At 48.1% G+C, this 24,227-nt stretch overlaps 7 protein-coding genes across 7 annotated transcripts; 2 read left to right on the top strand and 5 right to left on the bottom strand.

Moving 5' to 3' along the window:
- Positions 1 to 5,554: 5,554 nt before the first annotated feature.
- Positions 5,555 to 6,995, bottom strand: C8Q69DRAFT_477319 (hypothetical protein). The gene is made up of 3 exons (XM_028631311.1): positions 6,558 to 6,995; positions 6,375 to 6,489; positions 5,555 to 6,282 (listed from the first exon to the last, which is right to left on the bottom strand). The coding sequence occupies exons 1-3, from the start codon at positions 6,776 to 6,778 to the stop codon at positions 5,953 to 5,955; spliced, it is 666 nt and encodes a 221-aa protein (XP_028482696.1). The 5' UTR covers positions 6,779 to 6,995; the 3' UTR covers positions 5,555 to 5,952.
- A 1,593-nt stretch (positions 6,996 to 8,588) lies between these two features.
- C8Q69DRAFT_447175 (putative GTP-binding protein EsdC) lies at positions 8,589 to 9,438 on the bottom strand (the record flags this gene model as incomplete). Its single annotated transcript, XM_028629188.1, has 2 exons — positions 8,589 to 9,179; positions 9,247 to 9,438. The coding sequence occupies 2 exons, from the start codon at positions 9,436 to 9,438 to the stop codon at positions 8,589 to 8,591; spliced, it is 783 nt and encodes a 260-aa protein (XP_028482695.1).
- Positions 9,439 to 12,145: 2,707 nt separating this feature from the next.
- On the top strand, positions 12,146 to 13,958 carry C8Q69DRAFT_477310 (cytochrome P450 monooxygenase). The gene is made up of 3 exons (XM_028631310.1): positions 12,146 to 12,365; positions 12,452 to 12,895; positions 12,958 to 13,958. The coding sequence occupies exons 1-3, from the start codon at positions 12,181 to 12,183 to the stop codon at positions 13,874 to 13,876; spliced, it is 1,548 nt and encodes a 515-aa protein (XP_028482694.1). The 5' UTR covers positions 12,146 to 12,180; the 3' UTR covers positions 13,877 to 13,958.
- Positions 13,959 to 14,711: 753 nt separating this feature from the next.
- Positions 14,712 to 18,584, bottom strand: C8Q69DRAFT_447172 (hypothetical protein; the record flags this gene model as incomplete). The annotated part of the gene is made up of 2 exons (XM_028629187.1): positions 14,712 to 14,874; positions 14,977 to 18,584. 2 exons carry the CDS (start codon positions 18,582 to 18,584, stop codon positions 14,712 to 14,714), a joined length of 3,771 nt encoding a protein of 1,256 aa, XP_028482693.1.
- A 364-nt stretch (positions 18,585 to 18,948) lies between these two features.
- Positions 18,949 to 21,552, bottom strand: C8Q69DRAFT_477306 (DUF1716 domain protein). Its single transcript, XM_028631309.1, has 10 exons — positions 21,355 to 21,552; positions 21,230 to 21,284; positions 20,904 to 21,148; positions 20,718 to 20,824; positions 20,424 to 20,658; positions 20,280 to 20,373; positions 19,714 to 20,228; positions 19,380 to 19,664; positions 19,213 to 19,330; positions 18,949 to 19,153 (listed from the first exon to the last, which is right to left on the bottom strand). Exons 1-10 carry the CDS (start codon positions 21,379 to 21,381, stop codon positions 19,056 to 19,058), a joined length of 1,779 nt encoding a protein of 592 aa, XP_028482692.1. The 5' UTR covers positions 21,382 to 21,552; the 3' UTR covers positions 18,949 to 19,055.
- A 492-nt stretch (positions 21,553 to 22,044) lies between these two features.
- Positions 22,045 to 22,997, top strand: C8Q69DRAFT_477304 (kinase-like domain-containing protein). Its single transcript, XM_028631308.1, has 2 exons — positions 22,045 to 22,185; positions 22,235 to 22,997. Exons 1-2 carry the CDS (start codon positions 22,173 to 22,175, stop codon positions 22,963 to 22,965), a joined length of 744 nt encoding a protein of 247 aa, XP_028482691.1. The 5' UTR covers positions 22,045 to 22,172; the 3' UTR covers positions 22,966 to 22,997.
- A 45-nt stretch (positions 22,998 to 23,042) lies between these two features.
- On the bottom strand, positions 23,043 to 23,862 carry C8Q69DRAFT_80024 (hypothetical protein). The gene has a single exon (XM_028634049.1). It carries the CDS (start codon positions 23,555 to 23,557, stop codon positions 23,120 to 23,122), a length of 438 nt encoding a protein of 145 aa, XP_028482690.1. The 5' UTR covers positions 23,558 to 23,862; the 3' UTR covers positions 23,043 to 23,119.
- Positions 23,863 to 24,227: the final 365 nt, after the last annotated feature.

The following is a 24,227-nucleotide window of genomic DNA, read 5'->3' as shown; positions in this document are numbered from 1 at the left end:
TCATATGGACACGAGGACCATGTAAGGGATCAGCGCAGGGAATATCAAGCTTGTTTCTGGGAGGCAACGTTGATCCCTGGAAAATAACCAGGGTGTTGCTGATTGATATGATGCGAGCAAAGAGGCAATTGTAGCAGATCAATATCTGCGGAACAGATCGTCACGTGCATTGTGTGGGTGCTTCAGCTGTTTTAGAAAGTGTCTGATTTGTTGACTAAATGTTTGAACGGAGATGACCGGATAGGAGGTTCTGGAAATATATCAGTACAGTACTATTGGCGACTAACTGTGTACCATAGTAATTAGGTAGGTACTTACTCGCCATGTGGACAGTGGGATATGTATACTGGGTCTATGATCAGCTAGTATCCACATACTGCAGTAGTAAATTTCATGTAATTCATAGAAACAAATAAATAAAACAGAGGTCTTTTGCATTCGAGACGTGACATGCTAATCTCATGACCGTCATCAGTAGTTGCCTGGTTGTTTTCTGCAGGGAGGTTTCCGTCATCAGAGCCAATAACTACAACTGAGCAAGCAGTCAGAATAATAATGAGGATTACGTCTGCGATGTACATACATACATAGACACGATAGTCATCAAAGAGCGGTCCGCGACAAGTCACGAGAGCCTCAGGCCGCCGGCTCGTGGACGGTTCACCGCCACACTCATGGCTTGGATGGTGATTGGTGGAAAAGGCGGCAGAATGAGCCGCACAGGGGTGTGGCTAGGGGACACTAAGCTGTTTCCAGTAAAGTGCGGCTTGTCCGTAGGGCTGAGCAGGCAGCCCATGCGATTTTCTCGCGGATTTTTTCTGCTCTCACCGACGGAATTCTCCCCTGCTGGCTATTCTTGTCCTAGTTGCCATAGATATGGCTAGCTCCTTACCTACTACATAGTTAGTCGATCAATCGATTCTGTCCGGCTCCATCCACTAACTCATCGTGAGTTAGTTAGTTATTGGTGAGGCTGGTGCTGAAGATTCCTCGCACTTTGACCCATGGGTCCTTTGACACCCCGTCTTCTGTGGCTGGTGGCTCCTCTGATCCCAAATGACTCAAGCCTCTTCTTACTTGCAGTAGTGACGGGCCTCACTTTCTTTGATCAGACACTTACGATTTACAGTGTACTAGTCCAAAGCACAGCTGTCAGTGGCGAAAATCAGTATGCGAGGAAGGAGATGGAAATTCTCGACAGACGAGTCTTCTTCCGGGTTATCCGTGGGGGCATCTAGGTACCTACCAGGAGAATGATGGGCAACATTCAGCTTCCGTGTTGAATTGTTGCCGTGTACTATGTACTAGCTAAGTGCCTTGCCCGATATTTGCCCCCGCAAGAACTGTTCTGACAATGTACCATGGTTCCGATCATGTCGAGCAGAACCATGCCATGCGGCTCTCCAGACCCAAAAAGGGGAAATGCATATGGAGCATATTCGCACTGCTAGTATCGAATTGATTGCTCAATGCTAATACTTCCATGCTTCGATTTACTCTAGAGTAAACTTACTATACACTCGCCCAAATCACCGATGACGACCATTCTTCACTAACTCTAGCCGGTCTCCACGCGGCCCCACTGATCAGGTCTGGGACGAACAGAAGGCAGCTGAAATGTGCAGAATAATAATAATGAGTGCCCGAGGCAGAAAAGTGGCCTTCGCATCACGTTTTGACGTGTAATAATAATAGCAGCACCATCTTGAGACTTGGGGTCATGGCAGAAACAACTTCTTGGAGAAGATTGCCGTAGCCCTGTGCACAGACATCCCAGAAATGGAATGTACCCTGGAGTCTGAGAGGACAGATCGACCGCCGGCAACTATTTTCGGCTGCGGCCGATCAATCAACACGCCTCGTCGCCCTCGACTGCTCAGGCATCGAGATCTCGCTCATCTGGAACTGACTATTGTTGCCGATAGCCACGAAGTTGAACACAGGATGACGCTCTGAGCAAACCAATCTAGTGAGATTGCATCATTGCTTGTCTATACTAGTAAGCTAGGACTCTTAGATGTTCGGGGAAAGCGATCCCGGACGAAATCCTGACCCTGCTGCGCCTCACCCGGTCCACCGTGGCTCAGGCTCATGGCCGAAGTCGATCAGCGATGCCGTCGACGCCGATGCTTCACAGTGAGATCCTGAGTGAGACAAGTTATAGAGACCTGGATCGGATAGACAAGTTACGACCGGGGTCCCTGAGCAGGCCTAGCACATGATCGGGGTTTTTGCTTTTGTTTTTTTTTTTTTGTTTGGCCTCAAAGAGACGCCTGTTCCAGGTTCCGAAACAAAGTACCGTAGATGTCTCTAAGTTCTAACGGTCTTGCGCTTAGGGTCCAGTGGGCAGCGGTATACTGTCCACCCTGGTCTCCATCGGGATGCGTCAAGCTGAACCGCTGCACGCTATCGCTGGTGCGCGCGCGACTAATGTAGGCACGTCAAGCGCTTGTCTCTACTTTAGAAGTTTGAAGCCCGAGGGACAAGAGACATTGGTCAGATCCCGGAAAACCGGAGTCTGCATTGAGTCCGTCTGTTGCAGGAAACAATGACTTCTCGAAATTAGGGGAGCGAAAACACACCCACTACCAGATGGACTTGAATGTTGAAGCGACTCACGAGGCCCCATCCTCTGTACTACGAATTCAGCAGATGGATCACTCTTCAAAGCTTCGAGGCTGACAGTCAATGATGCGCAAGCGATCGGACCCAACTATGCATCGCACAAGACCGACAAGATGATTTCTCCCCTGACGTGGGGCCCGACCTAGTGGATAAGGCAACGCTGTCGATCTCGCATCGAGCTGAGTGCGAACCCTACGCCAAGTCCGGTTGGACTGTGGCTGCTCTAGCAGCCGATTCCCGCGCCTGTCCAGCTGCTGGCCGTCGTCAAAGTGCCCGTCATGGTGGATAAAATTCCGCACAGGCTGTCACTTGAGCTGCTAGGGCAAGCAGTCATCAGGTGGGCAGCCTGGCAGGAATTCCAGTGATCTCGCACGGTTGATTGGTGATAGTCTTTCGGTCTTGTCCGCGGAAGCCCCGTCTCTGGCGGTGCAGGCGGAGACTCTATTATGAGTCTATATTCGCACTCGGGCCCTGTTTTGGCATTGCGGTTAACTGATTCGGTACCGTGGTGATCTATCTCGCGGGAACCATACTGCTGGTCTTTCTGGAGACAGACAGACAGACTACTATGCTGGATCCAGTGGACGCCTTGCAGAACTGTCCGCCGTACCTGTCTGGGTCCATGGCGCGCCCGGGTGCAGGGTCATCACCGGCCACTTTGTGGCTGGCTTTTCTAAAACTAAACTTCTCTACTTCCATCCCATCTGCCTACTCTCTCTTGGATATAAATCGTCTGGCCTGGCCACCAGAGATGCTGTCAACAAGTTTGCTACAGTGCGCCATTCGTTGAAGCAGTTGTGTATTTGATTTATTGATCCTTTGCTATACCCTGTTGTGCCTCTGTCAAGCCTGCCTCTTTGGTCAAACAGTCAGGTTGCCGTATCCTGATTGCTGGAATCGTCCTTTTTCTTTTGGAGATTGATCTCTATATACCCCTTCACAGCGGCGACGCTTTCCAACTTCCGTTTGACATCCATTGCGCCTTGCTGTTTAAGTCGCCCTCAATCTCATTGCGAGCAGTCATTCCTTGACTATAAATCACGAAAGAACAACCATATCCAAGAAAGCAGATCACTCTTTTTCAAGATGTGCTACCAAGTTGTTGAACGCTATTCCGTATGCCGATGCCTCTACTACAAGCACGCAGTTGATCCATGCGAAGCATTCGGCCAACGTGGCCATACAGTGCAGGAGAAGACTGTCTTGGTGGGATATGCGTGTCCGACTCACTCTACCGGACGAGGTGGTCCAAATGGACCCCCAGGCACGAGCTACAAATGAATAATGATGTCTGAACGAGAAGGGACAACTTGGATAGGGGTTAAAGCCAACGGCACCCTTGTACGATGTCAGCTATGGATTTCAGGGAACGAGGCCTTTTGAGGGTGGAGGAGAGTCAAGAGAGCATAGGAGGGAGAGCTTGGTTCGTTTGCTCAGAAGCTGTCGGTGTGCTGGGCATGCCTCCATAGCGGAACGAGTGGACCTTCCGGTCTTTCCCCGTGTTAACCTTGGCTCTCTGTCTACCATAAACCACGGAAATGCAGGCCCATTTCCCCAAAAAAACCAAACCAAAACAAAACAAAGCAAAAAAAAAACGATAATCTCATCTATCAGTCGTTACTGGAGTTTTCGGGACCGGTTCCTGCGGCGATACGGCACGAGCCATCTTTTCTTATGTCCCTTCGATTTGAAATCTGCAGTGTTTCTTTTGACGTCCGGGATTGTCGACATAGGCTGCTGGTAATGGGACACGTTTCCTCTGTTTGCTGGATAGACCTGCATCATACTGCTCCCGAAGAGTGCAGCTGGCTATCGAGATGTGAGGAGTACTGCTGTGGATCAGTTTGTGCGACATAATCTATCGACCAACCGTCTCCAACTTTCTCTGCTCTACTGGCTGGCCATTACGACGATTGTGGGTTATTCGATGCGACTGCGGCCAATTCTCGACAACTTACGTGAACAAACCGTTTCCTTTCTTCACTACTCGACAAAACATGATTGATGGAATAAGAGAGACGGTGCGATTTGTGATGTGGATCATTGGAAAAGTAACAGCAAGTCTGTTTGAAGACACGATCATCCTAACGTGATGAGATGCAATTGGCGTTAATATCTTGATTTGCATTGCACTCCTGCATCCTTGGGGTTTCTAGCTCGGATATCGCTTAGACGGTCCTTTAGCATTGCGTTGGGAGTACTCTTCTCTTAATGGGCTCATTTCTTCTTCTTTTTTTTCTTTTTGCATCATACTCATTTCAACTCAGTCGTTCTTTGTTTTTGTAATTTTGGCATAGACCAAGGTCGAACCTACCCATGGAAGGAAGGCTGGTGACTTCCTGAACAGAAAAATAGCAACTGTTTACAGCATATCTCATTCATTCCTACTATGTATTATTTCAAATCTATCCCATCTTTGTCTAGCATGTTTCACTTCCATAGCGAGTATGAATATTTAGTTCTATTTTCTTCCTTATTCTCCATGGCAGTCGTCCCTGCGGCTTTAAACACAATGGAGGTAAAGGAGGTAAATTGTTATCAAGATCGAGACCTCGGGTCTCAGGCAACAAGGCTATCTTCTTATAGGATTGACCAACCAACCACTTTCTTCCCCCTACATATATAACTCCTCATTACTGGATGAAATATTGCCGTGCAATATCCAACTTCCAATAAAAGAACTGGATTGCCCGTTCTCCATTAACCTGCAGGATATAAATATCTATAGAGTAAGACTATTTAACTATTCAATCGATTAACTTTAGACATGTGATGAAGAGATAGGGTTATTAGTTCTTTAGTTATTTCTTTATGCCCTAGAACATGGGGCAAATGGTATAGATTGAACCTTAGTTAATGAACTAATTGTTTGCCTAACTTTAGATGTAGAGGGGGGTTAGATTCTAATTATACGATGAGTCTAGATGCTAGAAGTCTCCCCCCCCATCGTATAGAATATACTAGCTGTGCATTGTACATATATACATGTATATATGATATCTTGTCATATTTCCATTACATCATTAAACTACGAGATACAATGATCGTCCCGTAGCATTTTTCGAACTCGCAGCAAGAGCTTCAAGTGCTCAAATAATTATGCCGCCTGTCCGGTTATTTCTAAGAGAGCTCCTGGTCCACATAATCGAAAAACGCCAGACATACATGTGAAACAGTAAGAGAAACAGACATCAAGGTGAAAAAAAAAAGAATAGAAAAGAAAACACGACTTAGCGCAAGACAAATTTAACACGCACCTTCTGTCAAGTAATGAGAATCCTGTCCTGTCAAGGCGGTGTCCTGCCAAGGCGGAGGAATTTGAAGAAATCACGTCAGAAAATGCGCCGCGTCCAGGTCATTGACAAAGGCAAAGTTGGGATCGAGATAAGTCATCGAAGCGGTAGAAGATACCCTGTGGCCAGGCTCAGTACCGATTGTACTCGCTTCGAGTCCCAGACCGAGATCGTTCACAGGTCCATGTGATCCGTCATTTACCTGACTGAAGCTTGGAAATGGATTGCCAATGTAACCGATCGGCTGCGCCAATGGCTGCTGGGGTGCATCGTCTATCACGTATGAAGACAGTGGATCGCAGGTCGATGCACCCACGTCGGGCGGAACAGTGGGTGGATTCAAAACCATCTTATCGGGAGAAAACTAAGTGCAGCGGTCCGCAAAATTATTAGATTCTGACAGACCCAGGTAGGAAGTACATTGGGAGGTGGTGGATGCACCGAGGGATTTCGCACCTTTTCAAGAACCGTCTGCGCTGCCAGCCGACTCAAAGGATCGGTACTGGCGAGACTGATGTGCGATAAGACGGCCTCATACTCGGCCTCTTTTCTCGAGAGCAGCTCGAATCGTCTGCGTGAATAATGAGCGATCTTGCCTCCCTTTTGACACGGAGGAATTGCTAGTAATACTATACATACCTGTTGCGCTCTTCGCGTTTTCCACCCGTGTAGACACACTGAACATGCGAGTCCTTGCATTGACCACAGGCTGGCCAGCCTTCGTCGCATTTCGCCTTTCGCGCACGACAGGACTGGCACGCGCGAGAAGCGCGCCGCCGCTGGGGCGGTGTATGGTCACTGAGAGACTCAGATCGAGTGTGCAACCGCGGGATAGGTATCTTTGACCGAGAATATGCCATGGTTGAAAATCGGCGCTGGCAACGTGGATTTGAAATTTGGGAAGAATGAGATGTAGAGAAGAAGGACAGAATGTTAGAGAGAGACGATGTATCCTCTTCTTTTCTACAACGGGTGACATCACTCTCATCATGTGATCGTTTAGTGAACGATCGCTACCAGGTTTGATAACTGAACGCATTCTAGCGTGGTTCCCCCTGGTAGTTATGGATTAATTATTATTATTATACAGCGGGGTTGAAATACCTCATGTTAATCAAGGGGGCTAGCTTCTACTAAGCAGTGTTCAGTAGCTCACCCTGAAACGCACATCTCATAGGCGCGATAATCCTACCAGTGGTAGATAGTAAACCTTAGAAACCGCGTTTACTGGTATGAGAGAGAGGACATAGGATCTACCGGTTTTGGCAATTGGTTGATATTAAATTACGTACCCCGCAAGGTGATGGTAAGTAGTAGTAGTAGTAGTTACCTAGTTAGTACTGTAGTGTGTTCCGCATTCGTTAGCATAAGCGATAGGCAAATGACTTGGAAGATCTCGTAACTCGCTACGCCACTCGTTCAAAAGGGCGAATCCCTGATTCGATCTCCCCGGAACCGTCCCATAAATTTCAGGTTTTGTTGGGATAAGCTAGATTAGTTCCGGGAATGGAGATTGGCTACTACGATTATCGAACGGTTATTCAGATTTTTGCTCTGAAATCAAGCACATACATATGTATGTACATCCACGCACTAGAGAGTTATAGCTGGCAATTAGAGAATCCAATGACGATAATGAAGAATGGTTAAAGTGGGACAGAGTGTAGATAGATAGGTACGCTTGAGGTAACTCTGCAGGAGGATTCAATGCCTGTCGATATGAGATATGCCAAGGAAAATACGGAGTGTGGCATTAGATGATGGCTTTCTGCCACTCGACCAAAAAGGAGAACTCCTAGTTGGCGAGACTCTACCTGGACCTCTAACATTAGACTACCAATCACCCTCTCGAGAACTCAGGGCGAGACAGGTTCAAGTTACTTGTCCAGTTCCATAGATTGGCATCTGTATACCAGAAGACATATAAGGATAGACATTGATTCAGCATAGACGTTTGTCATTTAGAGGGTGTTATTAGGTACTTTTGAAGGTCTTGATTCATCTTGAATTCGATTATCTAGGCACTATCTATTGATTTAACTTGGCTGCCTACCTAGACAACATCACTAGACCACGATTGTCGTATGCTATCGTCCACTTGTCATAAAATCTGACAGTTCCTGTCTTGTGAATTGAATGCCACTGTCTGGCGGCACGCAGAAGATAGACAGCAAGTAAGACGACGATACACGACCTTGTCATTCTTTCCCACCTGGACGTATCCTCAAATGTATCCATATTGAGGAGATACGTAGCGGGTATTCATGTGTTGGCCTTGTCAAGCGACTCGGCGTTCTTCCCGTGCTTTTTTTAATCAAGGGATAAGCATGATATGAAGATGAGAAGCAACGCGTAACGAAGACCAGCTTTGCCACGGGCCGTGTGCTTTCCGTCATCGCCATCATCATCCCATGTAGGGAAGAAGACGTTCCACCGAGATATTGGCCGTGCTGGTTTTTCTTTTTCTTGATATTTTTGTTCTTGGAAGAAAAAAAGAATAAATTAATGCACATGCGAACGACGTGTGCGCGCGGGTCGACTTCTCGAAGTGAATGGCTCTGATGTGATGCCGTAACTCGAGAACTGTTCGAGAAGTGTAGGTTTTCAACGATCTCTCTCATATTGAAAAGGTCGGACATTCCATCAAGATCGATGGTCCCTTTGCTTGGCTTATCTCCGGACGACGATGCCCTGTCGACGAGCAGCGCTCTTTGCGACTCTATAGTCGTGATCGGACTCCGCGTCGGACGAACAGTCTGATCCCTCAGATGACTCGGTGAAGTATCCGCATCGGCTACCGCCACAGTCTAACTTGACACGGTCTCCCTTGCGGGTAATACCGTATCTCTCGCAACGGCAGATGGGCGTGGGCGGGTCACTCATAGAAGACAGCGAAGAGGGGGACGAGCTATCTGATCGAGAGGAGAGCGACGAGCCGACGGAACTAGGCGGGCTGTTCGAGTAGTACCCGTCCGAGAGGCGGGATGATGCGAGTTGGTCCGCGAGTTCTTCGACGATGAAGTCATCTTCGCGGATTTGGCGCGACTCGTAGGGTTTCGAGGGTCTTGGGTGTTGGATCTTGGATGGCGATAGAGCGCGGCCTTTAGGAATATCGGTCGATTGGCGTCGGGAGTGGTGGCTGGAAGACGTGGGACTACGCGGGTCAGGCACGTCCAAGACGTTGAGCTTTCGTCCGGTGGTTTTCTCAACGGTGTATTCTTGCGCGGGGTCGTGGGAAACGTGGTAGCCGTCCATGATATACTTTATGATTTAGTTAATCCTGGGGATTGGAAGTGAAATAACTGACGAGGGAGATGGGTAGACTTACGTAGTACCAATACCGCCCACCCAGCTTGAGCATCGATGTCTGAAAGCGGAACTTGCCTGTCCATGATCCCGACTTCGAAGTATCCTTGGAAAGAGGGAGTTGGCGAGAATACTTATCCCATGATCCGACGAGGTGGACCGTCTTGACGTTGGCAGAGGTCCGAAGAGAGAAGTTGAGCTGCACAGTCGCCATTATGGATGCAGTAACGAATTGTATAAAAAAGGTGAAATAGAAATAAATATTAGATTATGATTCCCGTAGAAGGAGGGCCGTAAGGTCGTTAAACAATGGACGAAAGACGATAAAATTAAAGAGATATATGTTGTCGACGATTCGGTGTCGGAGACAGAGCTTCCTCAGCGGAAACCAGGAGGTTTGCGAAAGATGTATCTAGCGATGGGTCTTCACGAGATGCAAGCCAGCGTGTTGGCTTGACTGGCTAACAGAGTCGAAGATATGGTCGAGAGATTTGGTAGATACCGTCTGCGATTGAGATCGAGCCACAATGGCAACCGGACGGGTTCGAGAGAAGATGAAATTGACAAGAGACTACCGGAGACTCTCGAAATGATTAACTTCGACGAGAAGTAAAAGAAGACCGAATGACTAGGTAGATCGCGACAAGACACGAATTTGAAGTGACAACTTTTTTGGCGTGGATCCTTCGTCCAACACTGCAGTCGAGAAACAGTATTAACCCTCCACACGAAAATCAACCTGACCGAAACTTCAGGCCCGAGCAAGGCAGAGCTGTAAAAAACAACAAGATGGACGTCGAACCAGCGACGTTGTAATTAAAGCAGTTTGTTGGTTTTTGGTTTGTATAGTTCGAAAGTCAAGGAGACAACCCGATTAATACCGGCCACAGATAGACAAGAGCACTGCTCGTTTGTCTATTACTTTTGTTTGTTGGATTGGCGGTGGACGTATGTATGTATGTATGTGGTTCAGAAAGATGCAACAAAGCAAAGCAATTGAACAATTAGATTATAGAGATCAGAACCACGAACAGACAAACAAAAACGGTTGCAACCAGTGCTAACCGGGGGACTTCCGAACTATGGGCAGCTCTGGAAAAGGCAAAAGCTTGCTGGAGAAGAAAAGGAAGAAAAAGAGACTTGGAGCTGGGGCGATCAAGCAGATTATATGGACGACGAGATGCTGCTATCCGGTGGTTCACATTCATCCCGGCGATCAGCCATCATCAATCCATCCATCGGCCATCTTCTGCAGGCGATTGTGATGGTCGTCCACCACTGCCAATGACGGGATCAGCTCAAAGAGGGGGAAACAAGCCAAGCATCTAGAATACCGACCCTATTGGTGACTGCGCTGCAGAGGGCGTCGACTGACGATTTTGTGATCGTCCCAAAATAGAGTCTCCGTCGGCTTCTCGTCCACTATTTTTGGTGTTCGTCGCGATCACATCGCATCGGGGCTTTCGTGCGCCAACCAGAGTACGATATTTAGCGCCCGGCACCCCTCCAGGCATAGAACGCCCATCCAGTCACCTTTCGCAATCGACCAGCAGCCAGGATGGCACACACGAGAAGCACAAGACTAGATGGACATCCTGGGAGACCAAGGGAGCTAAGGCCCTAGGCCTGTTATCATCCTGTCCACTCTCAGCCATGCGATCATGTTGGTTTCCGCTATACGGACCGCAACCTTGAGTTATGGAGTTCATATGGACGCATGCATACGGTTTGTTAATAACTATCCTCGACAACTGTCATATATCTAGCCAGATTCTGGAATAGCGGTTCCACTGCAGCTGAGGGGAACACAATGTTCTCGGGAAGATGCATACCGCTAAAGATGCTAGCACTGAATGATGTATAGTACATCTGCATCATCTATACAACTCCAATCTCCTACTCTCGACGTGCTAAGGATATCCTTTAATGATGGTCAGAAAATGCCCACTATGATTAGCAATAACGGACCAAGATGGACTGCATCTTTGGAGTCTGCATTGATACAGATGTATGTATCTGGATACATCATCTTAAGTTTATGTAGTATAACCTTCCTACAGACACTCTGTCAGGTTATTTCACGAGCAATCGGTGATCATGTCCCAGGATCACCTCTTCTAATTACGAATTCCGCATGGAGACGTCCGGGTTTGACCTAGAAACTTGCATGATGGCTCCCACCTTGCCTGAACACATACTACTCCAACAGGCATCCCTATGGGACCAAGGCGGGCTCCAGAGTTGGCATTGGCTTTTCCGAGTTCCTCGTGAGCATTACCCCTCTCTCTGTCAAAGGTCAGCGGGACAGATCGGAGACTTGTCGAGAATATGTTGCTAAGGAAAGCGTTCATTGGATTGATGATGCGTGCGACGTGCGAGTAGACGAACTCGGAAAGATTCAAGCATCTGTAAGACGGAGCTACTCAGTCAGTCGCCTACAGCTAGACGCCCAGGATTTGTTAGATAGTGCAAGGTCACTTGTACCATTTGCCAGGGTCCCTAATAGTTAACATTACCTTCGCTTTATGATGAACCCCGACAATATCTTGGCCGAAACAGATGGCCAGCAGACTAGACACTCCCTATTAAGTCTATTATGTAAGGGACAATCTTACTGTTCAAGCTGATTGTATATTTATACTTGACAGTATCCATGGATCTGGTCAAACTCATGCCTACATCTCCCGTGTGGGTTTGGTATTGCTAAGTGTCTCCGCGCCGGCGCCATTTGAGAGTATCGCGGGAAGTTAAAAATGTAGCAGTTTGCAATTATTCAGTGACAGATCATACTCCTTTTAGTTAACTAGTTAACTAGTTCAGTTTAATCTTCGAACATGTAAGCGAATTCCAGAAACGGCTAGTACATAACATTTGAATTTGGACAAATAAACCGCATTTTATTGGCACCTGTTTTCGTTCATTGACAGAAGAGACCCCTGGTAGACCAAACCAAACCATGTCAGGAACTATATCTGTAGGAGTCATCCTATTAATTATTCTACTAGGGAGTGCATTGTATCTCTACCAGAAATACGACACGCCAGATCCTCTTGAGCCTCCTCTTATTCATAGCAAAGTCCCCGTGATTGGCCATGTTGTCGCGTTCATACATTATGGAATCGAATATTTTTCGATGCAGAGGTACTTATTTGCTCTATATTACAGCACATTGAATGTCGTTCATACACATACTTATCTTTCATACGAATACTAACCAATGACACCAGTTCAAAATGCTCTTTGCCAATCTTCACGTTAAAAATGCTCAATAACAAAGTTAGCGTGATCACATCCCCCGACTTGGTATCTGCCGTCAAGCGCAATCACCGAACGTTATCTTTCGATCCAATTTTCACCAGTGCTGCAGAGCGCCTTGCGGGAGTTCAAGGCTCCGCTCTTGAACTTCTGCGGGAGACAGCGTCTGGCGGCAAAGGACTCGGGAATGAGGTTGTTCAGGCGATGCATCCCTCTCTTCTGGGTGATGGATTAGACCATATGAATCGACGGATGATCGACGTTCTTAATGGAAGCATTGATGAGCTCGCATTATATCCGAATCGTCGGATCGATCTGGTTGAATGGTGTCGTAATGCTATGACTATTGCCAGTACGGATGCTGTCTATGGTCCACTGAATCCGTACAAATCACGTACTATTCAGGATGCATTTTGGTACTTCTCACAGTCACTCACTATCATATATAGGTCGCCAGCTTACTTGATGAGTATTATAGGGACGTTGAATCCAACCTTAGCTTATTAATGATAAATATAGCTGGTTGGATCACTGCACGGAAGGCCCGGAAAGGGAGAGAGTTGCTCGTTAAATCCTTCATTCGGTACTATCAAGAACACGGACATGACGATGCTTCTCCACTAGCATATGCCCGATTCAAGACACAACATGACCGTGGAGCGACTTTGGAAAATATTGCTCGGCTCGAGTCCGTAATGGGGCTCGGGATACTCTCAAACACAGTCCCGACTGGATTTTGGACAATCTTTGATATCTATTCTCGTCCAGCACTGCTGGAGGCTATCAGAGACGAGATTCGTCAGGGAGCCCTCTCGGTTGATTCTACTGGACAACACGTACTAGACCTAGCCGATATTCGGAATAACTGCCCTCTACTACTTTCATCCTTCCAGGAGACCCTTCGACTCAGGTCCAATTCCGGACAAGTCCGCGTAGTATATGAAGATACAACTCTGGACGATCGCTTGTTACTGAAAAAGGGTTCAATCATTGCGGTCCCAGCCGCGACAATCAACCGGAACAAACCAGCATGGGGCTCTAACGTCGAGGAATTCGATCCCTGGAGATTTACGAAACTGGGCGAGTCGGCGGATAAGAGACAGAAAGCATCTGCGTTCCTTTCATTTGGAATATCTCCCAGTATTTGCCCGGGTCGGCACTTCGCCACGGGAGAAATCTTGGCTCTAGTAGCAATGCTTATCTTGCGGTTTGATATCAGCCCCGTGACAGGTCCATGGAAGGAACCGAAGACGAATACGAAAGCAGTGGCGGCATCGTTGAGTCCCCCGGTTGAATCTGTGGATGTGACTTTTTCAGAAAGAGAAGAATTCAAAGGACAGAAATGGATATTTAGAGTGACGCCTGGAAAAGGACGGTTTGGGTTGATAATCGGTTAAATGCATGATAGACCGTATATATTGATAGCAGATGTTTAATTATATACGTCACGATAGACTCGGATATATCATATCCATAACACTAAATCCCATCCAATGCTTCTTCAAACATCGTTACATGAACTCTCGCAGCACATCAATTCCTCTTCCCACCCCTCCGTTCCGGTACTCCAACTTTAACCACGTCCCTCCAACGTTGTTGTAGGTGCCATATGCCCCAATTCCCTTTCACTGTTGAGTATCTATAAAGATAAAAATTAAAATCAGAAATAAAAGATTTTATAGAGATGAACCTATTTCTCCAGAAAGCTAGTTTATAATGAATTTAGCGGTCTAGCTGAAGGAACCAGGAGAGCTTGCAGTCTGATCTATGCGGAATGCTAATTGTCAGATCGAGATGGCTTTATTTAATTTATTTTGCAACATATGTAAAATACAGGTTTTGAGGGCTAAAGACACGGTTACTACCCTCCACGCCTATCAAGCAAGAGAACGAGCAATCGTCCAAATCCAATTTCAACAGCCGACGAAATATCTACGGCTGTCCCACTCTATTCCCGCATCCCGTAGAGAACAAAAATAGGAAAAGCTGATAACAAATTCGCTGTGCGCCAGATGATGCCAAGGTGCCATTCTCGGAAAGACATCGCGGAAAGACCAGAGAAGGGAATACGAGTAATATATGATTTTTGAGTCCTGGGTGAAGCCTGTGAAGAATTATGAATAATTACAACGCAGTATCCACCAAGACCCCCAGCTACCTGCCAGTAGGTAGCGAACAGATGATGGGAGACCGACGGGCTAGTCGATGATCTGAGACTGATAATCAATCTGATCATCGCACAGATACTCCAGAGCGGTTGGTAAACATGCGTGCCGCGATGTTCATGGAGGCCAGCTCCTGGAAGAGCAACTTGGCGGCATACGGGATGTGTACTTGCGAGATCCGGTGCTTGTTATTGCACAGTCGGCACTCAAACAAGCCCTTCTTGAGTTTCCTGCAGGGAACCGGGAGTTAGTAAAATGAGGCACGAAGAAAGAAACAAAACCGTAGAAACTGCAGCAATAGGGACTACGGGACAAGGAACCAGAATACTTACGCAATGGGAGTCATCAGGCCGCAGTCGTCGCAGATGTGGACACGGAAAGGATCCGACACATCGAACAAACGCTCCTTCAGGAAAGCACTGGCACCGTGAGCAATCATACAATCGCGTTCCATTTCTCCGAAACGGAGACCACCATCACGTGCACGACCTTCTACCGGCTGCCGGGTCAGGATCTGAGTTGGTCCACGAGCACGAGCATGGATCTTGTCATCCACCATGTGTCGTAGACGTTGGTAGTATGTTGGTCCCAGGAAGACCTGTGCCACCAGTTTCCGTCCAGTATGGCCATTGTACATGACTTCAAATCCACGCGAATGGTAGCCATGTTCACGCAGCAGGCGAGACACGGAATCGACAGTGACATCCGTGAACGGCGTGGCATCACCTTCGAATCCACGCAGCGATGACACCTTGCTCAGTTGACATTCGATCAAGTGTGCAATAGTCATACGCGATGGAATAGCGTGAGGGTTGATGATCAAATCAGGAACGACACCCTCCCGCGTAAATGGCATATCTTCCTGGCGGTATGTAATACCAATAGTACCCTTCTGTCCGTGACGGGAAGCGAACTTGTCACCAATCTGGGGGATCTTGGTGGTCCTCATCCGCACCTTGACGAATTTCAAGTCATCGTTGCTCGTGGATACCAAAACCTGGTCGACAATACCGCTTTCGGTACTTCGCAGCGGTGTCGAGACATCCAGCTTGGTGTGCGCCTTCGTTCTCTGACCGAGTTCCTCTGCTTCCGGGGCAAGAGGGGCCGTCTTACCGATGATGATATCTTCACCGGACACACGGACACCAGGAGCAATGATACCGTCCTCGTCGATCTTGTCGTACGTACCCTTCCGCATACCGATGGTGTCGGAGCGCATAGGCTTCTCAAAACGCTCGACCACTGTCAGCCCCACCATCTTCTCGGAGTCCGTGTAAGTACGATAGAACAGACTGCGGAACAGTCCACGGTCAATACTGCTCTGGTTCATAATGACGGAATCTTCCTGGTTATATCCAGAGTAGCAAGCAATGGCGACAATGGCGTTTTGCCCGGCTGGAAGTTCTCGGAACTTGAGGAACTCCATGGACCGTGTAGTGGCCAGCGGCTTCTGTGGATAATAAAGGATGTTGGCCATCGTCTCCATTCGCTGGTCAAAGTTCGTCAAGAATACACCCATAGCTTGTTTACCCATTGCAGACTGGTAGGTGTTACGAGGAGACTGGTTGTGGTCCGGGAAAGGGATAATACTGGCGCAAATACCGAGGATCATACTGGGGTGGATCTCACAGTGTGTCCAGGTGTGCGCTTTCTGACTGAGGACGGACCGGACGCGCTTGTTGGGATCGTTGCCCTCATCTTCAGGGAGAGCATATCCGGCCTGAAGCTGCTTAGAGATCTCTAGATCTTCAGGCGTCATAACGATCATGATGGTCTCTTCTTCCTCTGCATCGACGTACTCCACAACTCCAGACCTAACCAGTCCATCCCATCCGAAGTACCGTTCTCTGCGCTCCTCCGGTGAAAGGTCTGGCGGAAGCTCTTTGTCCTGCTCAAGTTTACGGATGTGTTCTTTGTTGAGGACCAGAGAACCGCAGTTCTCGCTCTTCGGGTCATTATCGATGACGAAGAGCGGTCGGCATACACGACCAGCATCGGTAAAGATCTTGAATTCTCGGTCACGGATATCGCGAACCAAGCTGACTTCGTGGGAGATCATGTTACGGCGACGCAGAGACATGACGGTGTTGACGAGATGGGTTGGATCACGGTGGATACCAACCCACACTCCGTTGACAAACACCTTTGTCGCGTTGGGCGTCACCTGCGGCTCGAACTCTTCCAGAACCTCCATGTTTCGCTGAATCATGAAATCAATGATGGGCTCGCTAGGCGTTCCGACAGTGATGTAACACATAAGCGCCAGGTTCTTGACAAGACCACAAGCTTGACCTTCAGGAGTCTCAGCCGGACACACCAATCCCCAGTGGGTGTTGTGAAGCTGTCGAGGCTTGGCGATCTTTCCATCACGACCAATTGGCGTATTGGTGCGGCGAAGATGGGAAAGCGTAGACGCATAGGTGTAACGACTCAACACTTGAGAAACACCGGCCTTAGAGCTGGCAGCCTTCTTCTGCTCTCCCCAGTTACCTGTGGCCAAAGCATACTTCAGACCTCCAGTCAAGGTGCTTGCCTTAACACCAATATTGAGATAGATTTCACGGTTGGTCTCAACGCAGCGCTGAACATATCGCTGAAGGTCACGAGTAACTCTGGTGAAGAGGGTTCGGAAAAGCGTAGCGAGCAGAGGACCAGCAAGGTCCAGACGCTTCTTTCCAAAGTGATCACGATCATCAACATCGCGACGGCCGAGAGCACATTGAAGCAGTCGATGAACGATGTAGCCCAGGAAGAAGGCCTTTCGAGTCTCACTTCCCTCGCTCTGGGAGATATGTGGAAGGAATTCCTTCTGCATGATCTCTCTTGCGTATCTCACACGTCTCTCATGGTTCATACTGGTCTGCGAAGATCCTCTCTTACTGATGAAATCCAGGGCAACTTCGCGGTCCTGGATGACGAAACCTTCCTCAATACACGGTTTCAACATCTCCAGCATCGGGGTATCATTACGGTCGTAGCAAATGTGGTTGAGAATATCTTCGTCAGACACGACACCGAGCGCACGGAATACGACAACGATCGGAATATCGGTCTTGATGTAGGGAAGAGTCGATCGGATGGTCGGACCAAATCCTCCTTTCGCACTGTCTCCCTTGGAAAAGAGCTTAAGCGACAGTTGCGACAGGATACGCGAACCTTTCTCGACAGCACTTCGGATCTCGGCGACATATGGCGTCGGACTCGGAGGTGCCTTCTTGAACACCTGAACGATGTTTCCGGCACTGCGTTCCTGGGCGATAAGGACCTTCTCGCTTCCGTTGATGATGAAGTAACCGCCAGAGTCGTATGGGCACTCGTTCCAGTTGTAGAGGGACTGCTCACTGAGATCCTTCAAGATACAGTATTTTGACTTGAGCATAATCGGCATCTTTCCGATGAAGACAGTCTCCTCCTTTGCCTGATCTTCCGGCAGTTCCTTCTGTTCCCAGTGCAAGTATGTGCCTCGAGCTTTCCGCTCCTCCTCCGTCGCCAGCCCATCCTCATCATCGCGGTCCGCCACAAGCCGCTCGCGACCCTCCATGATCCGCTTCGTGATACCCAGATACAGGGGACTCGCGTACGTAAGATTTCGTAGACGAGCTTCCTGTGGCAACATGATTGTCGTCGCGCCATCACCTTCAGTCATTGCCGGTCTCGCCAGCATGACCGTTCCAAACTTCAGCTCATACCGGCGTAGCACGACGGGGTCAACTTCGTCTTCATTTGGCGGAAGGGTCTGGTCGAGTGTCACTTGTCCCTGCTCCTCGACCAACTCCTGCATAGTCGAGGAGATGAACTCATCGAACGAGTCCAGCTGCTGCGACACCAGACCCTTGGACTCGAAGAAGGACGAAATCACCGTCCAGCAGTCCTCCGACGTAATCCCCTCGTCGACATCATCATAGTACTCATCTTCATAGGTATCGTCGTATTCCGCCATCTTGGGCAACTGGACCGAGACGGTGTCGAAGAAGCCCTGGTGAGCGCAAAAGGGCGCGTCGCGCTCAAGCGAAAAGGTCGGCTGCCAGCTGGGCTCCCCAGTGCTGGTAAGGGCGCGGTCTCACTAGGAAGGCGTCACAGCGATCACTTTGAAGACACAAGTGCTGTGATACAGGAATCCTGATGATGAATAGATGGCACGGCGACAATCCCAAGCCAGCCGTGATGAGTGAAGGAGAGCAAGCCTGGACGCTTTGTTCGCCGTTGCTCTGGCTGGATCTTGAGCAGAGCCGCCACTAGCGCCGAGTCCCCGGTTAGCGCCGAGTTTTGCGCTAACTGTTATGGGACTGTCACGTGATTGAATACAACACTCTAATTCACCATATTATTCCAGGCAATATAAAGGCTTTATCAATGATTATGAAATCATTATTATTGCACTAGTATATATTACATGGGAACGAGGTGGCCATCACTTCCCGCTAGGCTGCGTGAACTGCAGTAGAGTTTCCAGCATCCCTTTCAAATCCCGTTCACCAGCATCTTCCTCACCAAGACCCTCAATTTGCTCTGTTATATTTGTCAGCACGATGGATTCGAAGAATAAGGGCCAATATGGTTGCGCTCACCTTCGAGAGTGCCCCGGACAAGCGATAGATCCTCGTCACGGTCCGCAAGGAGCGCCTCGATTTTCTTCTTCGCGCCATCATCCTCGGCAACTAGCCAAGCCAGAATAACGTCGATCATCTACGAAAATATTAGCATTGCACAGCACGTACGCAGAGATTTTTCATACCTGTAGTGAGAAAAGACCCGCATCGAGTCGACGAGATAGCCATTCGGCAGCCATGGCTTCCTGATCTTCCTTACTTAGCGACTTCCGCTCTTTTTCGATGACCTCCTCGACCGGTCTTATCCTCGACGCGTAGTCGCGTCGAAGTTTGACTAGTTTCTCAATCTTCTCGTAGTCTTTCTCCATAAACTTCGCCAGTGTTCGGATCCGCGCAGCGGAACCACCAGGTAGAAGGCGCAGCATGGAGTTGAAGATCCCGAGCAGATGTTCAATGGTCTGATGCTCTTGCTACACAGAGTCAGATTCCTACTAATTCAGCGCAAGGCGAGGGACTCACCTTTTTCATGAACGTGCCAAACACCGTCTTCAGACCAGCTGCCTCCACCAGCCGTTCGCAAGCAGGTGCACCTCCCTGCGGCGCAAGAGCATGATCCAAGACTCGCAAGGCTCGTTGCTTGCTGAATTTCCCCTCTCGGAGCATGATAAGCGCCAGTTCAATTCCTTCACCCTCAAGGAATTTTTCTTTCCCAGCGTCTTCATCCACTAGACAGACCAAGCAGTCGAACAGATTTTCCACGTATTCCTCCTCATCGGAATCTTTCTCAGGGTCCCGTTTCCGGTAAGGGCTGAGAAGTTGAAGTAGGGCATCGACACCATCTAGACCGATGAACTTTTCTCGGTTCTTGGCAGAAGATTGTAACAGGATGGCCAAAATCTCAGCGGCGTACTGCTTATTTTGACTGACGGGGCTCTCCTTTCTCTGTATCCGTGATAGTAGCCACTTGAAGACATCATGACCTTCCCCAATCTTCTCTGCGATGGATGTCTGCGAAGCTAGGTTCTCGAGGACGCCTATCCCACCGTTAGAAATATGACACGCCAGTGGACAGATTAGTTACTTACTCAAGATATAGTAAACTCCTGCTCTGTCAGTTTCATTCTCTTCGTCCAATCGAGAGAGGTTCGACGTCATCAGATCAATAACATCGGCATCCAGCTAAAAGACGTAAGCCCAGTGCTAGGAGACTGCAGGAAATTAACACCAACCAGCGCATTGACAAGACTGTCCCATTGTTCCTGCTTCGCTTCAACGTCTTCGTCCGTCAGTTCGCTGATAATCTGAATAGCATCGATTGCTATGTCAGTGTTATCGTGGGTCAAGAGGGAGACAAGTGAGGCCGCGGATCCCAATTTCGCGAATTCGTCGTACAACTCCGGATGTTCAGAGAGGATAGACAATGATTTGATATCGGAATCCAAATCAGCCTCAGATGCCATAAACCTAGGCCCTCATCAGTATTGCTTGAACAGTCCTGATCTCAATGTTTATACTAGACGTACTTTTGCGGATCATTCTCGTATTTTGCTCGCAGCTCCGCATTCTTCGATATCCGCTTCTCGAAATTCAGTGCGAGGCGACGCACCCAGGCGCTATCGATCTTTTCAGGCTGTACATCATAACCGCGACGAGTCAGCCAAGGACCATAATGATGACCCACGAAGTAGTAATGCCCTGATACTACATACCGCAACTGGCCCCTCCTCATCCACCTGATCAATATACTCCATTGCCTTCGCCGTCTCGCGCGCCATACCACCACCGAAGAAACGGCCTTCCTCGTCATCTGGTACATCTTCTTCGAAATCTGGAGGGAGCTCTGGGCCCGCGATACCGTCGTCCTCTTCTGCACCTTCGTCCTCGACCATAGGCGCTTTACCCTTGTTTTTCACATCTCCATTGGCACCTAGCTTAGCTGCCTTATATAGTTCATCTTCTGCACGTTAGTATACATTGGACGCTGTGAGAGTCGTGAATGTTGATAGAAGATCGCTCGCGCAGGTGAAGGACGTACTTGGATCCTGATTCGGTTCGAATTTGCGCTTATTGCCTCCTGTAATTACAGGGTTCTGTATATCAATGAGTACCCACATCGCATGCTCACAGGAAACAAACACCCAATGGCCCTATTCAACGTACCTTGAAAAGCTCGTCGATACTCGCCATTACTGCGGAGCGCGTAGCGCGCGGGGACCGAAAGGTTTGAGCTGCACAAAACACGCGAGCCTGATCGACGAATCTCTCCCACGTTCTGGAATAGAGAAAATGTCCAAGGTCGTCTTGAGAAGAACTATAACCCGACAGTTGCTTGCAATATGCGCACCGTCATTGAAGCTATGCGTCCTGAGAGCCTTCGGAACGCCGCCGCGGACATGGTCGAATGTCATTGTGCTTAGTCATCAGTCGGCCTGCAGCGTAAGTTGACTACCCACCAGAGTATCTACATATCAAGTTTAGCTGTCAATCTTATAGAATAGGTATCAGTAAATTGAATTATAATGAAATCATAACGGCAGATATACAATCCCCCATGATCTTTCTCTCTCTTGTAACTATAACTAGCTGTAATCGTCTGTCTGTAATCCATGAATACGATGCTAAAAGAGCACAGACAGAGCAGGATAAGATAGTTAATTTATGATCTTAGATAAACAGTCAACTAAGAGTATAACTAATGGTTTAGCTCTCTGTCTTTTGACTAACATCTCAGAAAAAGACATCTTGTTAGCGATGTAGCGCCCATTTGTGAGGGCGTTAACTGCACACTAGGGAACTTGACTTCCAGAAGTCCCTAAGTAGTTATTGGGTTTCAACGGTTAGCGCCCAAGACTTCCGTACTTACATGAGTAACCGTCACTGATAAATGACCGCCCCCTTCGCAGCAATGATCGTTAGCCCTCAGTCTCAGCTTACCCATTCAGGACTATAAATGTACGGCTTGTAAGCCACAATACAACATGACGGTGAACGGTATAGAACCTACTTGCCTCTTTGAACATAAGATACTAAAATGTGGTAGAGGAAGGAGAGATCATTCATGAGCTGTACGCTCGCAAGGTTGTGCGAGTTAGCGAGGACCGTGTCGTCAAGTCTGGGCCACTCTTTGCACATGAAGCAGACAATCTCAAGTTTGTCGCTGCCAATACGAACATACCGGTGCCGAAAGTACACGATGTCCAGTGGGAAGATGGAAAAGTGAAGGCAATCACCATGGACTATATGCCAGGCAAAAGACTCGATCAAGCTTGGGATGGCATGAATTCCGACCAAAAGCTCTCTGTCGCCCAAGAGCTCCGTGATTATGTCTCACAAATTCGAGCCTTCAAGGGCGACTACATTGGAGGAGCCAATCATGGGAAAGCCATCATCGGTAACAGGGCCTTTGTCGATGGTGGTCCTTTTGAGTCCGAAAAGCTCTTCAACGACTTCATTCTGGCAGATGTCATCCCACAGATACCACAACTCTTAAAAGATTATGCGAAGGATGCCGTCAAAGATGGCCACAACATCGTCTTTACCCATGGGGACCTGGCTCCTAGGAATATCCTGGTCGATGATGAAGGGCATGTAACTGCTATCCTGGACTGGGAACTTGGTGGTTGGTATCCAGAGCATTGGGAATACATCAAAGGCCATGCTCATTTGCGTCCAATGCGAGACTGGCCCGATTATCTAGCTCTAATACTCCCGCCTAAATACAAGACAGAATACATAGGCATGTCCTTCTTGGCTCGCATCTCTAGGTCGTGATGAAGAGTTTGCTACCATTCCTAGATGTCCTAAACATTCATCTGTGCCTTTATGTAATCTTTGTATTTATCCTTTATACACTGATGTGCCCGCGAGGCTAGACCATACTATATCGTTAAAAGATAGACATACTAACAACATTACCCACAGTCCCTTAAAATGCTGGCCTATTCTCCTCGTCCTCCGCTTCGAAACACGCCGTGACCATTTCATCAATTCCCCTCTCACGTTCAGCCTCCGTAAGATAACCATACGTCATCAGGCGAGAAAGAGCATCCGCAACCCAGTTTTGACAGTTCCAAGGCATATCTTCAGGTTTATTTTTGACAGGCGTCATCAAAATAATCAATTTGATCAAGGCTGGACCGATCGCTTCCGGAATATCTGCCACGGGAGTCGATTTCACGTAAAGAGGGCTGGTTGATGGGTCATAGTTTTCCCTCTCCTGGAAATTGAACATCCCATGGGTACCGACCACATGCATGACAGATTGAGTTGCATCGGGGAAAATTAAATGGAGAGCTGTGTGGCGGTATTCCATGTAATCAAGGGGGTCTCCTTTCTCGACAGTGATAAATATCTTGGTTGACATGTTTTGAGAATGTGTCTCCTGGAACAAATAATGCCTGTCTGGTAGATTTGAGGGCCGCCTGGGTCCTTACTGGTCTCGATAGATATATAGACCTCTCTCGTTGGCGATTATAATTCTGAATTGACTATCAGCGGCTCGGTTTGCTTTTTCCCTTCCGTTGATAAGAACTAAGAGTATCGCACCTTCTGGGCAGCTAGGTACTTAGCTTGTGGTTACACGGAGCAGGGTTTTACTGATGCATCTGCGCTAAATTGCAAACATCCGATCAAATGGGTATCGTGGACGGTATTAAGCACTAGTAGAGAGATATCGGACATCCGTTGATGCCAGATGGACTTTCACTCGGCTGCGCAATATAAATATTTATTTCGCATTGACTGGACTTGTGCCCTCGTAGCTCTCTGTTCGCGTGCCAACTGATAATGAGCCAGTGCAGGAACGAACAAGCCATGTATTATCTAGCCGAAATTCGAAAGTTAAATAGAACTCAGAGAACTCTTGCAAGGTAGTTACAAGTCTCTCGAGGTATGATGATAAAGCTGATAGCGCTCTGGCGGAATGATTGCCGAGGTACTTGAGTACACTAAGGTGTCTCGCACTAAGTTCTTCAATGCATAGCCTACGAATCCCAGTGCGCGATGAGGAAGGATTGAATAGATTGTTAGTAGAG

The sequence above is a fragment of the Paecilomyces variotii genome (assembly GCF_004022145.1).
Source record: "Paecilomyces variotii strain CBS 101075 chromosome Unknown C8Q69scaffold_11, whole genome shotgun sequence".
NCBI classification, from domain to species: Eukaryota; Fungi; Ascomycota; class Eurotiomycetes; order Eurotiales; family Thermoascaceae; genus Paecilomyces; species Paecilomyces variotii.
This window is presented reverse-complemented; position numbering and strand designations above follow the sequence as displayed.

Excerpts from the sequence above, each read along its gene's own strand:
- C8Q69DRAFT_477319 (XM_028631311.1), bottom strand. The coding sequence starts at position 6,778 with ATGGCATATTCTCGGTCAAAGATACCTATCCCGCGGTTGCACACTCGA. Across the intron at positions 6,490-6,557 it reads AAACGCGAAGAGCGCAACAG|ACGATTCGAGCTGCTCTCGA; the intron begins GTATGTATAGTA and ends TTATTCACGCAG. Across the intron at positions 6,283-6,374 it reads CGCAGACGGTTCTTGAAAAG|TTTTCTCCCGATAAGATGGT; the intron begins GTGCGAAATCCC and ends CGCTGCACTTAG.
- C8Q69DRAFT_477310 (XM_028631310.1), top strand. The coding sequence starts at position 12,181 with ATGTCAGGAACTATATCTGTAGGAGTCATCCTATTAATTATTCTACTA. Across the intron at positions 12,366-12,451 it reads GAATATTTTTCGATGCAGAG|TTCAAAATGCTCTTTGCCAA; the intron begins GTACTTATTTGC and ends CAATGACACCAG. Across the intron at positions 12,896-12,957 it reads ACTATTCAGGATGCATTTTG|GGACGTTGAATCCAACCTTA; the intron begins GTACTTCTCACA and ends TGAGTATTATAG.
- C8Q69DRAFT_477306 (XM_028631309.1), bottom strand. The coding sequence starts at position 21,381 with ATGGCGAGTATCGACGAGCTTTTCAAG. Across the intron at positions 21,149-21,229 it reads CGAACCGAATCAGGATCCAA|ATGAACTATATAAGGCAGCT; the intron begins GTACGTCCTTCA and ends AACGTGCAGAAG. Across the intron at positions 19,665-19,713 it reads TTGGCACGTTCATGAAAAAG|CAAGAGCATCAGACCATTGA; the intron begins GTGAGTCCCTCG and ends GACTCTGTGTAG.
- C8Q69DRAFT_80024 (XM_028634049.1), bottom strand. The coding sequence starts at position 23,557 with ATGTCAACCAAGATATTTATCACTGTCGAGAAAGGAGACCCCCTTGAT.